Here is a 16,587-nt window from a genome sequence, read left to right on the forward strand (position 1 = left end):
CTGTATTGCGCGATTTTTTGTTTCCTTGACCTTCGTGGAAATCTCTCTCAAAGGCAATTAACAACTGACAATAATAAAGAGTCTTTACCATCCGTCTACTTTCCCTCTCCTGTTTCAGCCCCCCCCCCCCCCCCCCTCCCCATTTAAATTGAGAGCGTTTAATGATATTTTGCCATCAATTTAGTATGCTTTTGTCATTTATACAAATAAGACGATATGTAGACGATATTTTAATAACCGATAAATGCATCTACAATACATGTTTGAATAATAAGTTAATTGGTATTTCTGTTTAAATTACAATATAAGTTCAGGTCCCTTTAATTGATACATATTTTAAAGTTTCTGGGTGGCAGTTATTTTCACCTTTTTCAACATTTGATTCTCATATCATAGGCATTTGTTTTGTTTTATAACAATATTTAATATCGTGCAAATCGATAGACTTTTTCATTATCAAATAGTTTATACATGTTCATGGCAGGTTTTGTAAACTAATACAATATCAAATAACAGGTGGTTTAAACGTGGCTTTGCTCAGAACGACTTATTTGCCGTAACCTTTCTGAAACAAAAACAACAACAACAACGAAAACGATAATCAACAACAACAGTAACCATCAATAAAACACAATTTATTTGTTAGTTTAAGTGTTTTAAATAAATGATTTGTTTAGCAGTTTAATCTACAGTTATTAGTAGTGTCTTTAACTAATAGGTGAACATTTAAAACAAATGCGCTACGAAAGCGTAGCAAGAGTATTTCTGTAAATGCCTCCGCTGTTATCTCAATTACACCTGGGAAAGACAACTCAAGCGTTTCGCTGACGTTATCCGAAAGACCATGAAGGCACGTCAACTGAACGAGCTCATCGTAAGCGCAAACCACATATGTTTTACTCAGTAAGTTTCTTCATGAACGGTTATCCGGTCTGGAAAGAAACGCTGGCATGCAACGGCAATGAAATGGCGACATCTTGATTAAAAGATATGTGCACGAACATAAAATAGTCCTAAAGGCGCGGAAGGAATTGCAACACTATAAGGTGTGCACATATACGCACATAATTCATAAATGCGCTGTTATGCAACGGTTTACATTAAAAAATGATGTGCACAATTGTAGAAGTCACGGCGTACAATTCACGCAGTACAGTCTTCATATGTTACGTTACACACTCACTTGACTTGGATGGATTCAATTCTGGTTGTCAGGCAACTGGAGCAGGCGCCGTTGTCAAGACGACAAAGACAGAGTCCGAAGATGGAGAAATATTCGTCTATTGGACGGAACTGGTTAATTTAAAGAGACATTTATGTTGAATTTATTGAAAGAAAAGGGACCATATCACAGTTTGGGGCGGGGCAGGAATTTATTTAATATAACTATCATTGAAAGCAAATATTACATTACACAACTTAATTATTTTGATATTTATAATGCATTACAATACTACATTAAACTAATAAAAAAGGTCACCCAGGCAGCATTTCTTATAAAAAACATACTAATTTTTAAAGTACACTCTCAGCAATTCACAAACCTTACAATTGGGCACAGCTAAAACAGGCCCCACTAACAAAAAAATTGAGTTTTTGCACAATGTACAGAAATAAACAAAACATGTCATTTTTAACCACAAAAACAAGAAATAAGAACATATGTGAGAATTTGAATAGTCAAATACGACCCAAAATGAAATGACCAAAAAATGTTTATATTGTTAAATATCTTACGTTTTCGTCACATCAAAACTCTGAAAACATATTTGACGTGCAACTTTTAATAAAATATATGATGAAAAAATACCATGATTTTATATTCGCCGGGTGTCACATGGGCAAACGTGTGGTGAAAATTTGACGTCGTTACGACGTGAACGTCAGTGATTGATTGCTTGGATATTAGCGCGACTTCGAAACGCCGGAAATGGTAGGCAGCGTTCGGGCGCGTAAACACTACTTCGACGGATCTTGCCGAGACTTCTTCGTGAACCTCGTACCGGATTTTTGGCGACCAGGTCGCAGACGCTTCTGGTTCTTTACTGCTGTTAACTGTGTGAAACAATACACAAAGGTCTTTGATTAATCATGTTAAAATGCGTACCATATGATAGTTTCAATTTAGTTTAGTGAATAAATACTTACCTAGCATGCTCCTTATTTAATATACTACAAACAATGCCAAAATCAAACGCGTACAAATTATAATAAACATTAACAAGCCCAGTAGAAACGAAACCGAATACTTTCTGTAACTCTGATGAAAAATTCTTATTTATTTATTTTCGATTTAAAAGTGCAAATAAACATTTTTATTTTCTCTTTTACAGTTTTAGGGGTGCAGTACTAGTATTTACATGTAGAAGGATTATATATTAAATGGAGACATAGTTTGAGATTTGCCATTGTTAAAAATAATTGAATAATTAAACGAACAGTGAATAATATTATTATACTGCATCTAATGGATTATTATACAAATAAGCTAGGACGCAAGAAATGATAATCTAAACAAAGCAATAAACTAAGCAATTAAACAAATAGACACACACAAAAACAATACAATTAAAAAAGCCCATCCACTTACTATACTGCTGCCATTGACCCGTTGCAACTTCGATGACGTCACTTGTCTGGTCTGTGACGTCGTATTTTGGGAGACTGGTCACGAAAACGCGATTAAGCGTCATGCCCTCTAGCGGAAACAACTGAATTTCCACCTCCTCCTACAAATGTTTGATATGAAATAGGCCTAGTTCTTAAATATAATTAACAAATACTGCAATCTGTGTTTTGGAGCCACGAATTTATTGAGATAGATTCTTCGATGTTTTTCAGTTGTTCTATTTATGATCAGTTCATACTTGCTTTATTTTTATCGATATAATGTAGCATATAACTAGTCAATAAGGCTCAGAGTGATTTCTAAACCTGTGTCTTCGGTTCCGTCGTTTATCACTACACATTGTCCGCAATGAAGGTGTCAATAATTACTTTTAATATCATTTTTGTTATAAAACAAACATGCGCCCACACCAACAGTAGCTTTACCGACATGACTAGTTCCGAGGATAGCTCTACCATATACTTGCCAGCATTACCCACCGCATGATGAATGCCGATTCAAATATTATGTTATATGATTTATTATCTTTATATTTTATTGAACACTCAAAATATATGTTTACAGTTAAAAAAACGTCAATTACACGGATTTACAGACACTTAAAACACGTTACGAATAATAAACTCTCCCCGATCTATGAGTATGTACTTGTGAATGCAGTCAGTATCTACCATTAACCCTTTCCCATCCAAAAGCAAAGTGAAATGGCTAAATGCAACCAGCATAAAACCAGAATAGCGTGCGAGTACCTCGCAAGCTGTTCAAGTTTTATGCTGTTTGCTGCTCATCAGTTTGCTAGAACCTTTAGTTTAAATCGATTATTAAAGGGCGAAAATGCGTCTCTGAATGATAACGCACAGGGAGAAGTACAACTGCGTGGAGTATGAAGCTTTCGATTCGGTATCCAGGCGGTTTTTACAGCATGAGCGTAAAGTGTCGTCCCAAATTAGCATTTGCAGTCAGCACAGGTCAATCAGGCTCGACACTTTCCGCTTTCGTGATAGTTTTCATTTAAAGAAAGTATCTTTGTTACAAAAATCCAGTTTAGGCGGAAAGTGTTGCCCTTGCGGACTGCACAGGCTAATCTGGAACGACACTTTTCGCTGATGCATTTAAACTAAAGAGTATATAACCGTACGTTTGGTGTCCAGGTGGTCTTGTTCTGTACCACGAAACACGTCAGACCCTTATGACTTTGTAGGTTGATTTCAAAGCCCCTCGGCTTTTCATCTGAAATGCAAAGAAGTCGAGCGGGTTGTCTGCGGCATTGATATAACTTGGTATGTCATAGTGGTAAATAGTTGACGGAGAAAAATAACTGAGCCTAAAATAACGTGAGGTATACTGGAATCAAGTATTACAATACTATAAGCTGCATTGAACGATTGGGGTAATGCTGCAACTCCATTCGACAACGCTAAATTTGGCAATGACACACACTACCGTACCAAATACGTCGTCCATTACAACATATTCGACAAACAGCGTGGTGAATGGTTAATATGGTTAAAATTATGTAAAACACGTGTAGAGGCCTCAGCCCCATTATGTTAAGGTGCCAATAATGACGAACACATTTCGTTCTAGGTGTGCTTCAACTATTACATAGACTCCTTTTGTTCACAGGTGTTTCGTCTCTCCCCATATGATATTTAATACATTAGTAAATTATAAATTATAAATGGTGGTGAATTGTCAACAGTATAGTTTTCAGACGCTTCTTTCTTAAACTGAACTTTGGCCTAGCATCAAAGACATCCCTCATGGCAAGAATGGCAGATTCTATTATGTATAAACCTGAAGATGTCGTTGTTCATACACATTAATCCATTTATGCCTAGCGTCTAGAAAAAAGGCATTGCCAAACAGCGTAGACCCAGATAAGACGCCGCATGAGTCCACTAGGCATAAATGGGATAATGTAACGCAATTCTTCTTACAGAGATCTGACTGGTACTGGTTCCAACAATTATAGTCATCGAACAATTGCCCGCACGACATTGACGCAGTCGTAGTCAAAACATTAGGTGAAATGTACCATGAAGAATGAACAGACGGAAACAACCTTTTGTTTATATTCCATATTTTTATGTCATATTTTGAATTATCTTTTTCGTGTTTGAACTTCAAGTATAAACATTGTTATAGCCATACAGATAGAGTTTCATGAAATATGATAAAATCTGCTATATACAAATGTATCAAATCGAAATTTCGCTTCCTCGTGCATTTATTACTTTTAACCGGTATTTAAGGAGGCGCATTTGTTGTGAGGTGTAGGACCCATGTTTGTAAAATATTTTCTGTCAGCTGGTAGATCACTGTAGTGTTGATTCAAACGGAATTGCAATTTCGAATCCCAGCATAGCTACACAGTTTGTTCTATGACAGGTCATGAAATGATTATAACTGAAATTTGATTTTATTTGATTTAAGTTTCGCATTTGCCAGTTACACAAAATTTGCACGTTTTACCGGAACACGTTTAACTTGCATCATTGTGTTACGCCATAGCTTTGAAGATACAAACGTTTGCGATATTTTGCTTCTAATTCTAATAACATGCTTAAACATACATTCTTGAGTAAACAATTTAAATGCAGAACAGAACAGAACAAAACAATAAAACAACCGAAATTATCACGCCATCATCAACGGAATATGACTGTAAGGAGATTAGTAAAATATTTACCATAAGAGGACACGTCCGGGACTCTAAATTGCACGAGAATCCCGGGATAGTAGAAATCAACGCTTCCGTTCAAATCAAGCGCCTCCCTTTCAAAGTAGGTGGCGTTGAAATCGTTTGCTGCGCTCAGTCTTCGGATGGACTTGTTTTCCACTTCGTAAGTTTCCGGAAAACGTGCTAACTTTCGCGTTTCTGAACAGTCTGTAGCAAACGATGGTTACGATAAATGAACATTTATATTATCGATAAACATACACATCTTTTGACAAAATAAAATGTTATAAATTAATGATGTTTAATTGTTAATGTTAACTAGGATAAATTAAAATAAAAGAAAGAAAACAAAAGATTATTATAAATATAAACCTGTTCTTAGCAGTAAATATTTAATTTGCCAGACACATAGCTACTTGGCATTTGCCAGACACAAATTAACTTGAACTATAACCAGAAGCAGTTTAAGCTCTCCAACTAGCACAATGAACGTGTACATTCGCATGTGCCAGTAGTTGTTTCAATGTGTCTGTTTTTTTGGTGCATTACATATTGATTATCCTCAAGGCATTTAACTCAAGAACATTGTCTGATTGATAAATTGACGACTTTTACATATTTTCATTGATTCCAATAAGAAACACTACGTTTTGTGAAAAATCACATCATCATCATTATCATTATCTTCTTCGTTATCTTATTCTTCATCGCCATCATAATCATCATCATCATCATCCCCATTATCAGAATCATCATCAACAACAACAATAACAACAACAAAACAACGACAAGAACAACAACATAATCAGCATAATCAACAACATCAAAAAACAACAAACAACGCAACATAAAAATCTGAAGCAAATAATTCATAGACGCTTACCTTTGGAATAATATACCATATAGTTACTTGATTTCTAAAATGAATAAATCAGTCATTTATTAAAACAATAACTTTTTATCTTGATCATATGAACACATGTAAGGTGTTACTTTTAGATTTTAATGTGCAATGCAGCATTGATGTTCGACGGAATCAAATAACGAAGCAACTTCAACATTGGGAGCCATTGGAATTATACTAGTTACACTTTTTCTTATATATTATCCGTCCAGCAAAACTTTAATCTGCTTTTAAAACAATGAATACATTAAGTATTAACTTACATTTTGAACCGGAAGTGGTATAAAGTTCTGTGCTGTCCCTTTCACGAGAAGTACACACACCACAATCAGCCAGTACACATTAAACATTGTCATTTTTAACTACGTAGTTATTATTTCGAACAATAAGAACATGATGAGTACACAATTCGTCATATGCTTCAGCCCGACAGGAATCGTTAGACAAAATGTAAACATCTGTTCGTTTGAAGTTCACTAAAAAGCAGTAAATCCTGGCTCCAACTCCGTTCGGAGGTAAATGGAAAAATAAACCAATTAAACGTTCGAGCTAAAATATATATATATTTGCACGAATAATTATATAATAAAAAATTAAAGCAGCTTTATTCTACTTAAGTTAATTATTGCAAATGCATGAAAACTTATCGTATGACAATAAATATGCATCTTATTTTGTAATATAATAGAACATATAAAAAAACATGTTAATTAATAAGATCGTTAACGTTTATTTTCACTATTTTTCTTTATATGAGCAACAATTCGGAATTTCAAGTGGTTTATTTTGCATTCTCTTCCTAAAAAATGTTTAGTCCATGTTCGCACGTTTAGAACAAATGTAGCAGATATCTCTCACAGCTCGGAAAACAAATCGTTTTTTGTTTATACACGAAGGTAAATTCGCACTCACGCCTGAAAATATCAGCGTATTAAAGGGACCTTGCAGATTGATGCAACACGCTTTCTCATTTTGTTTTGTTCGCGGAAATAAATACAATGCAAATATCGTCATTTTTATGAAAAAACTTTAGTTTGAAATATGAGATAAAAAAGATGGAATTGTAAAGTAATAAATTAACTAAACGATAAACTAATTCGGGGAATTTCTGTTGTATAATAATGCTTATAGTTTCAAATATAAATCAAAACAATTGAAAGTGTAAACTAATTGAATAATACAGATTTCTTAGAGACGAAAATCTTTCTTGAGAATTTGAATCTAGTATGTTCATAACATCGCATGTTTATACGGTAAATAAAATGCGCTTGTTCAGTATGCCAATGTCCCATTTATGCATAACGTCTATAAAAAGGCCTTGGCGAACATTGTAGACCCAGATGAGACGCCGCATAATGCGGCGTCTCATCAGGGTCTGCGCTGTTTGCTTAAATGTAAGAAATATTCTAAATATAGAAATAAATATACTTGACATCCTTAATTTTGGAAATGAATTGATCCAATTTAGAAGGATGGGAGAGCCCACTAGGCATAAATGGGTTAAATTAGGTAAATAAGGATAGCGGTTAAACAGCGTGGTATTTATATATATCGATTCAGATGAAGTGTAGAAATAGATTCAAGCGGGATAATTCTGTAATAATAGAAAGTTTTTGCTGCAATAATTGTAACAACACTGTCATCTTTTTTTAATGGAAACAGCTTTAATTACAATAGAACTGTGAATCATCAGCATACTATTTAATGTTTGCTGTTCAAACTCTAGCAATGTATGTATTTAAAACTAGATAACCTACTACCGTACGTTCCATTGAGATACATGTACCGCTGAACATTATTTGATTTCAGATTAAACCCATTTATGCCTAGCGTCTTGAAAAAAAGGCCTTGGCAAACAGCGTAGACCCAGATGAGACGCCGCATAATGCGGCGTCTCATCAGGGTCTGCGCTGTTTGCTGAAAGGAATTTCTGTAAGAAATATTCCTAATATAGAAATAAATATACTAGACATCCCTAAGTTTGGAAATAAATTGGTCCAATTTAGAAGGATGGGAGAGTCCACTGGCCATAAATTGGTTAACAAAGTATACACATCGATGTACAAGCGAACAGATTATGGAAATTTAAAAACCCTTCCATTGTATTCATAGAGTTCCTAAATTGTATGACATTTAATATAGAAGACATAACTATGACGTACCCTATACCTGTCCGCAATATTGATGTATTGGATTATACGGTAAGTAATCGTACTGTTTATATAAATATCCTTCTCTAGAAACTCTGCTCAAGGAAACAAGAAGGAAAAGACATATCGTACTCAATTCATGAATCAAAAATGAATAAAGAAATAGAAGATGATATATTAAAAGCTGATATTTATACAAACAACTTCAAAAATGATAATATGGAACAACTTAATTTAATGCAAAAAAACACACACTATACTGTCTACACAAAGTAAGTAGAAAATTAATAAAAAATAAGTATGGACTAGCCTTGGGAACGATAACTTTTAATTGTTCAATTGAAAACTATAAAATACCTCAGAGTTATGGAGAAGATACCTTACACCCCTTGGGAAAACTATCCGTTATCAAACGTTTATTTCTTCACTTTTTGACACATAAGTTATTTCCTCCCTACGCTATTACAGATACAAAACATCTTGCATAATTTTGATTGCAATATACCAGCAAATATTGTATATAATGTTGCTTCTTAATATTACGATAAACGAATAATATATTACATGATAGATGTCTTTGAAAATCAAAGCATGAACATGAACGGGTTAAGGAAAATGTATTTAAGTGCTGGACAATGTTACAAACAAGTTTATTTGTGTTTTGTTGTTAAAGCATTTGCGTGAAACAAGACTATACTGAAAAAGAAGTGAAAACATTTAAAAACGGCTGTTAGATAGGTGAACATATACGTCTTGTTCTGAGAAAACTGGTCATAATGCATGTGCGTAAAGTGTCGTCCCAGATTAGCCTGTGCTGTCCGCACAGGCTAATCAGAAACGACACTTTCCGCCTAAACTTGATTTTCGGTAACGAGGGACTTCCTTGAAACCAAAAATACCATTAAAGCGGAAAGTGTCGTTCCTGATTAGCCTGTGCGGACTGCACAGGCTAATCTGGGACGACACTTTACGCACATGAATTAAGCCCAGTTTTCTCAGAACAAGACACATATATGTTATGTTGCATAAATCATATTTAGCAAATGTTGGTAGGCATACCAGCTTGTATTGTTTTTTGACGGTTAGTCTACTTATGTTAAGGTATGGAGCAAGATGACCTCGACCTTCACATACCAATGCACGACTATATAAAAAAGAAGAAATCATGACAATAAATAGTTAGTGTACAAACCGACAAAATTAACAGGTAATGTCGATAATATTTAATCAGAAAGTAAATGAAAAAAATGAAAATATGTTTCGCTATAATACTTAAGCTTTAATGTTCTTACTCTACCATAGCATGATGCATTTTATGTTCAGCTAAATCTGCAACCTTGATTGTTTTTGTTATAAAACTTGTTTGTTGTATATTTAAGGTGACAACATTTGCAGAAAAAATCGAACTATACAGTTTTAATGTTAGCTTAAAATTGTACTTTTCGGACGCTTTAGTGGTCTCCATTGTCATGCATGCTTTTTGCAATCTAAACGCATTCGTGCATATTGAACGAAGGTGGTTACTCTACAAGAAAATCCAAAGAATTTGCCTGAACAAAAAATCGCTCAAAATCGTTCTGCGTCTAGATAAACTGCTTTTTTTCTCCATCAACACATAATGTAAATATTTATCTTATGAAGAAGCTCAATTCAAACAGGTGGTACACACTTTATAAATAGGGTGTTTCCAGTTTAAAAGACCGCACAAACCCATTGGAGATTTCGCTGCGTTTGGGGCTTAGAGAATTTTACCTGGAAACAGTAATGTTTATTGTGTAATTGGTAAATCTTGAAATAGATTTGGGGATGTCGTTTCCGTTGCCACCTTTTGATTGTAGGCTTGTCGTTCTAAATGGTCTTGTTGATAGGAACTCACCACAAGGTCACCACTGGGTTGCATGGAATATCGAGGTGAAGTGTCTGCAGAACTGTCGCACAATTAACGGGCAGTCCATTTACCTATATTAACGAGTATGTTACTATACCATGATGATCATTATCGCAATAGTATGGACAAGATTGGTTGATTTTTTAGACGTGCTTAAGGGAAACGTTTTTAATTATAGAAAATTAGGTGCTAACAATAATTTGTATAGACTAGAAGATCTGCGATGATAAATTCCGTTATCTGAGTATATTTGTTAAGTGGCCAAAAAGTGTTTAATAATTTACAGATGATTACAGAGAGCAACATACGCAACGCTTTGAACGCAGTTTGTCCAGAATATTGCACAATAAAAATTGTTACTTATTTAATAATAATGCAAGTATATGTAAAAGTATTTAATGTTCATCAAGCGGGTGTTTCGACATCTATAAATGAATAATAATTATTTAAATATAATTATTGTAGAATTGATTGTTTAATATTTTAGTATATAACATTTTAAATTATTTTCGCAGATTGGATTTACTCCAGTAGCAACAAAATAAGTCTGTTTCTGTTCTTCTATCAATGGTATGTCCTATTCGATGGTTCAAAATTAACAATTTAACAATGTCCTCAGAATTTCAACTAAATTGCATGACATTGGTTTGTTGCAAAATATGTAGTTAGAAGTCACATCTTATATTTCTTATTTTGTTGCATTGAATTTCAATGTATGTTCGATAATTTTCATAAATCATCCACTGACTAGTATTCGGATGTTCTAATGAAGTCGGAGAAGTTGTTCGTGATGAATGTTCTCAGTACATTGTACGTATTGTACAATTGCGCTGGCCGTCGGCCCACATGTCAAAACTTGAAATATTTAATATTATTTTTCTTCTCAGTACTGTCTCTCTGTGAGAATTGCCATGCATATAGTTGAATCTTTCTAGACAGATAATAACCACATTTGTATCATTGTAAAATTTGTTTGAATTTGTAGAATTTCAACTACTGTGAAACAAGAATTAAAAGTATTCAGATTCAAAGAGTTTTTATTTTGGCCGCGCTCTGTGAAAAGGGAGCTTAATGCATGTGCGTAAAGTGTCACCCATGATTAGCCTTTGCAGTCCGCACAGGCTAATTAGGGACGACACCTTCCGCTTATATTATTTATTTCGTTTAAAGAAAGTCTCTTCTGAGCAAACACCCAGTTTAGGCGGAAAGTGTCGTCCCTGATTAGTGTGTACGGACTGCACAGGCTAAACAGGGACGACACTTTACGCTCATACATTAAACCCGCTTTTCATAGAACACGGCACATTTATATTGTATGATTGAATCATACCGGAGTATCCAATATTCAACTCAATCGTACCGTCGCTTGATCCTCCATTGTTACATATACACTTCATATGAATTCATATGTATTTGCACAACATGTGTTTGTGTTTATATTTTAATGTAAATGAATACAATATATTTCCTAAACGATACAATATGAAACAAAAACAACAATAAACAATGTGATAACATACGAATCGTAGCAATGCTTATACAAAATATAGTAAATAAATAAACACTACAACTAATCAAATCAATCAAATCACCATATCAGTAAACAATTTTTAATGCTCGCTCCCGTAAACTTATGATATAACATCTACACATAAATAAGTAAATAGGCACAATTCTATTTTATTTAATAATAAATATAAGCTTATGTATATTTCACATCAATTTACGTCTCGATGGAATGATTCGACCATTTATACATGCTGTGTTGCTCGTCAGTGGCCAATCCTCAACCTGCTGTGTGATTGTTTTAATGAAGTAATTTGTTCAATTTTAAGCAATATGCTAAATTAAACATTCTTGCTGCAATTAACTTGGTGTCCGATACGTTTCTTCAATTGATTCTTTTTCATTAATGTGTCTGTCATCCGATAAATATAACAAACGACGAGCTTCCAAACTTTTGTGTTTGAGACATATTGAAATAGCAATACCATTTTATAAAGTATAATGTATTGCTAAATTATACATATGTAATATCGCACGAATGTATGTTTAAATTGCCTGTTTTCTAGCTTATTTCTACATAATAATTATATATATATATTAATGCGTTACATAAATTTTGTGATAGCGCCCCTATAAGTTATCCGTTTAATTTCTAATTCGGTACAAGCATAATCTGTGCGTTTGTGCATATTTTCTAAATGTAATCATTCAGCCAATGCTTAATCACGATTCACATTTACCCAAACTAGAATGTTTACTATAGTGACCCATTAATTGAGGGTTAAGATTTGTCATTTCGACTTGATTTTTGTGTTTGCTTGTCAGTTGCTACTTTGTGTTGACTTCTGTGGCCGGAACCTTGAGCGCAAGCTTTTCCGTAGGATGTTGAATCCATTGATAACTTTTGGAAGGTCTGCTAAAAGAATCGCTGGAAAACACCATTGATGAATTACATTTGCAAGTGAGTCGCGTTCTAGGAAAACTGTGCTAAATGCATTTGTGTAAACTGTCGCCCCAGATTAGCCTGTGCAGTCCTAACAGGCTAGTCAGGGACGGCACTTTCCGATTTTATGATATTTTTGAAAGGATGTGTATTCATAGCGAACATCCAGTTTAGGCGGAAAGTGTCATCCCTTATAGGCCTGTGCTAGAACTGCACATGCGTATCTGGTGCGACACTTAAGGTACGTGAATTAAGCATAGTATTCCCAGAGCGCATCGCAAATGTAGTATTAAGTTTTAATTAAATTAATCAAAGCAGCAACAAATAAAACATGATTGGATGATAATTTTCTTCAAGGTTTTCAATATTTACAAAATATAATTAAACAATAATGTATAGCTCTATGAATGTTCGGTATTTTGTCTTAATAGTTCTGGCATAAGAGGCATTAAATTAAATGTGTTTGTATTGACCGCATATGTCGTTTTTTCTGTTACACCTTTACTACGTTTTAAGTGTGTGTTTACTTATGGATATGTTATAAATAGTTAAATATCTAGTATAAACTTGAAATAAAGTGTACCTCCAAGGGTGGTCACCAACATTGCCACGCCCAGAGTGTAACCCATAGCAACGGCTGTGACTCGGTCGTCTTTGGCGCTCGTTAACTTTCGTATCGTTGACGACAGCTCGGACTTGTTGACAGATAGCTCTTCCTGTATCTAGATGTATGTACGACATTATCAGGCTGTATGAGCTTGGAAATGGTGCACAATGCGATTTATACATTCGATCACACCCGTCGTCATTAGTGTATATAATTTATAAACACATGTAATTAAAGATAGAACGTCTTTGACCGTCTCATTAAAGAAGCAAACATTTAAGCATGTCAAAAATGAAAAGTTTAGGTCACGGATTTGCAATGTAAAACAAATCAAACACCTGTATTAGAAAAATCCCTTTTAATCGAGATTGTTAAAGAAGGCATTTGGAAAAACACAACATAAGATCTGATATTTATCGGAGCAGATATATATACCTTTCTCGTGATATTTTCCAGAGCCTTTTCAATTTCACCGTAGGTCAAGTTGTCAAATGGAGTGTTTCCGTACAGCATGTTGTAAACCCAGCACTGACACTCGCATAGATTGGAGCCTACAACTTCAATTAGAACATGGTTTGGTTAAACTATGCAATACGTCGCTCCAGATTAAAACACTTTTGATTTGCCATTTAGATAGAATGCAGAAATATGTCAAAATGTATGTGAATTTATGGGTAGTCTAAATGCGCGTATTCTTGGCACAGCGTTTAACCCATTTATGTCTAGTGGACTCTCCAATCCTTCTAAATTGGATCAATTTATTTCCAAAATTAGGGATGTCTAGTATAATTTTTTCCATATTTAGAATATTTCTTACAGAAATTCCTGTAAGCAAACAGCGTAGACCCTGATGAGACGCCACATTATGCGGCGTCTCATCTGGGTCTATGCTGTTTGCCAATGCCTTTTTTCCACTCGCTAGGAATAAATGGGTTAAATTATTCAAAATACTGAATGGTAAACTGGTAGCGAGTAGGTTTTTGCTTCCGAAGAGTCTGGACTTGAATTACGGTAAGGGTAAACATTTTACCAATATATTTTAGACTTATTCAAATATGTAAGAGTATTTTTTTAGTCAAAACATTAAATAACATTTTTAAATACGACAAATTATTCAAAAAGTCCCTTTGAGTTAACAAAGACGCCCGTTACGAAGAGTTGAAGACACAATCACATGTTAACACTGTTACACATGTTGTTATCGTGACGTAAAGAGGGTTGATTGGGGGTCGATTGCTCGCTGTCGGCTGACATACTACTTTAAAACGCCACGGAATCTCTTAAGTACACTTACAAGCACCCGGAATTCGCAAAATATACGAAAACATAATAATCCGGATTATCGCCGGATGCTTTTACGCGTATATTCCGTACCCGGGATCCATTGTAGCATACTTAACAGTACCCGGGCAACATGTAAGTAGAACCTGATGTAACAACGACCGATTGATTCTGATTTGGTGGGATCAGCATAGTCATTTCAGTTTCATTTTTAGTTAATTTGCACCACAAGCTACACCTAGTTGGTATTAAGTTGTATTCATAATTTGTCACATGCACGCGGTGCAAATAATTACACAAATAAAATTACGGGAAACAACAACATTGTGTACCAATATATTTTCTTTTTTAAAGAGGAAAGTCATGCGCAATATATTTTCCATTTTATAATGAAAGTCAATGTTTGCGGCAAGAAAAGAAGACGTCTAATGGAGCAGGGACCTATACAAACAATTGTTTGTATAGGTCCCTGAATGGAGCCATTCTGACATGTGTCCATGCTGAATAATGTTAATGATGAGAACATATGTGTGAGACAGGGTGGCATTTGTTTGTATTTTATGTTGTTCTGTATGCTATATTTGTATTTTAAGAAAATAAAAATACTCACATTGATTTGTTTCATCCAGTTTAATTGATTTGTATTTACCTGCGACCATGTCTGCAACACTTAATTAACTCATCTTAAGATATAAAGTGGAACAAATTAATCGTCTTTGTATAGGCTTCTGAATGGATATGAACCTGACAGTAAACGTTCCTTTGTCAACTCCAAAATAATGAATGTGTAATTATCAAGGCTGCATATTTATGCGTACACTAAACGCTTCGTAAATATCATGTGAATTCAAAACAACTAAATCATATATGAATATATCTACCTATTTTTTTTTACATTCGGACTATTTCAAAAGCAATATTTCGAAATCAAATAAAAAGCGAACGGGATTATTCTGCCATAGCCTACGCGCCCAGTTTTACCCCAGCTTGTGTATTCGCACAGACTGTTAAGCTCTATTGGTCATTGTCGGATCGGGTACTACTAAAATGACCCCGGGTACTCTTAATTATTCTTAAATGTATCCGGGGTACGGAAAAAATACTGAAACGTACCCGGGAATTTTAATGCTAAATTGGTCGCTGTCGGCTTTTTTTCCCCAATTTAATCATGTTCATATTTTTATCACATGCTATACCCTGTTTCCAATGTAATACAACCATTACATATTTTTTTACACATGTGTAATACAACATTTTTAAGCGTTTTCATTGGCTTAGTTTTCGTTAATTGACCAATCGCATTTTGTTATTTTGCTTTGTAAAAGCCGAGGCATTCCAAATGACAACAGGAAATGTAAACAATATTCGAGATTTATCATTATGTTTGCGTAAATATTTATTTAATTTGCTCATTTAAAAACATGTGATAAAAAGATCTGACACGCGTTGTCATATCATACCATATTTTATTAAACTCGTCCAGGAAATTCGTTAGTAAGCTCGCCAAAGGCTCGCTTACTAACAAAATTTCTGAACTCGTTTAATAAAATATGGTATGATATAACAACTCGTGCCAGATCCTATATCTATCAATATTCTGTGAAATGGCCTCTACATTATCGAAACTCCCTGTAAAAAAGCATGTTAAGGCAGGTTTATTCAAAGAAAATTTTGTTTTGCATTCCGTAGCGCGTTGAGCGACATCGGATTTTTTAATGCATGCTACTTGTATTACTAAGCTATTCGACACAATGGTGTGGCCAACAATAAGCTACGGAGCTGCAATATGGGTATTCACATGTATAAATGCCGTCCATCACAAAGCCAGTCGCTTCTTCCTAGGTGTACGGAGATATACACCAAACGCAGCAGTCACAGGAGACAGGGGATGGACCCCACCGCACATCCGACAATGGAAATCAGTGCTAGGACAATGGTTTCGCTTAAACAGGATGGACGATAACAGACTTAAGATTATCGTTTTGCTCCAGTTGTT

General features: G+C 34.6%; 2 protein-coding genes across 3 annotated transcripts in view; both read right to left on the reverse strand.

Annotated features, from left to right (window-relative positions):
- Positions 1 to 217: 217 nt before the first annotated feature.
- Positions 218 to 7,034, reverse strand: LOC127867204 (uncharacterized). 2 transcript variants are annotated; one of them, XM_052408259.1, is made up of 9 exons: positions 6,944 to 7,034; positions 6,480 to 6,692; positions 6,196 to 6,229; positions 5,322 to 5,519; positions 3,768 to 3,859; positions 2,591 to 2,729; positions 1,811 to 2,055; positions 1,184 to 1,293; positions 218 to 565 (listed from the first exon to the last, which is right to left on the reverse strand). In XM_052408259.1, exons 2-9 carry the CDS (start codon positions 6,570 to 6,572, stop codon positions 538 to 540), a joined length of 939 nt encoding a protein of 312 aa, XP_052264219.1. In that variant the 5' UTR covers positions 6,573 to 6,692; positions 6,944 to 7,034; the 3' UTR covers positions 218 to 537. The 2 variants fall into 2 exon arrangements, with proteins under 2 accessions (XP_052264219.1, XP_052264213.1); XM_052408253.1 differs by lacking the exon at positions 6,944 to 7,034 and having other exon boundaries at positions 6,480 to 6,767.
- A 4,647-nt stretch (positions 7,035 to 11,681) lies between these two features.
- Positions 11,682 to 16,587, reverse strand: part of LOC127851004 (uncharacterized) — a 22,939-nt gene continuing 18,033 nt past the window's right edge. Inside the window, exons 11-13 of the mRNA XM_052384427.1 lie at positions 13,746 to 13,867; positions 13,287 to 13,425; positions 11,682 to 12,688 (exon numbers count right to left, since the gene is read on the reverse strand). Coding sequence (XP_052240387.1) covers positions 12,582 to 12,688; positions 13,287 to 13,425; positions 13,746 to 13,867 — 368 coding nt within the window. The 3' untranslated portion in view covers positions 11,682 to 12,581. The remainder of the gene's footprint in view (positions 12,689 to 13,286; positions 13,426 to 13,745; positions 13,868 to 16,587) is intronic.

The sequence above is a fragment of the Dreissena polymorpha genome, chromosome 1, assembly GCF_020536995.1.
Source record: "Dreissena polymorpha isolate Duluth1 chromosome 1, UMN_Dpol_1.0, whole genome shotgun sequence".
NCBI lineage: Eukaryota > Metazoa > Mollusca > Bivalvia > Myida > Dreissenidae > Dreissena > Dreissena polymorpha.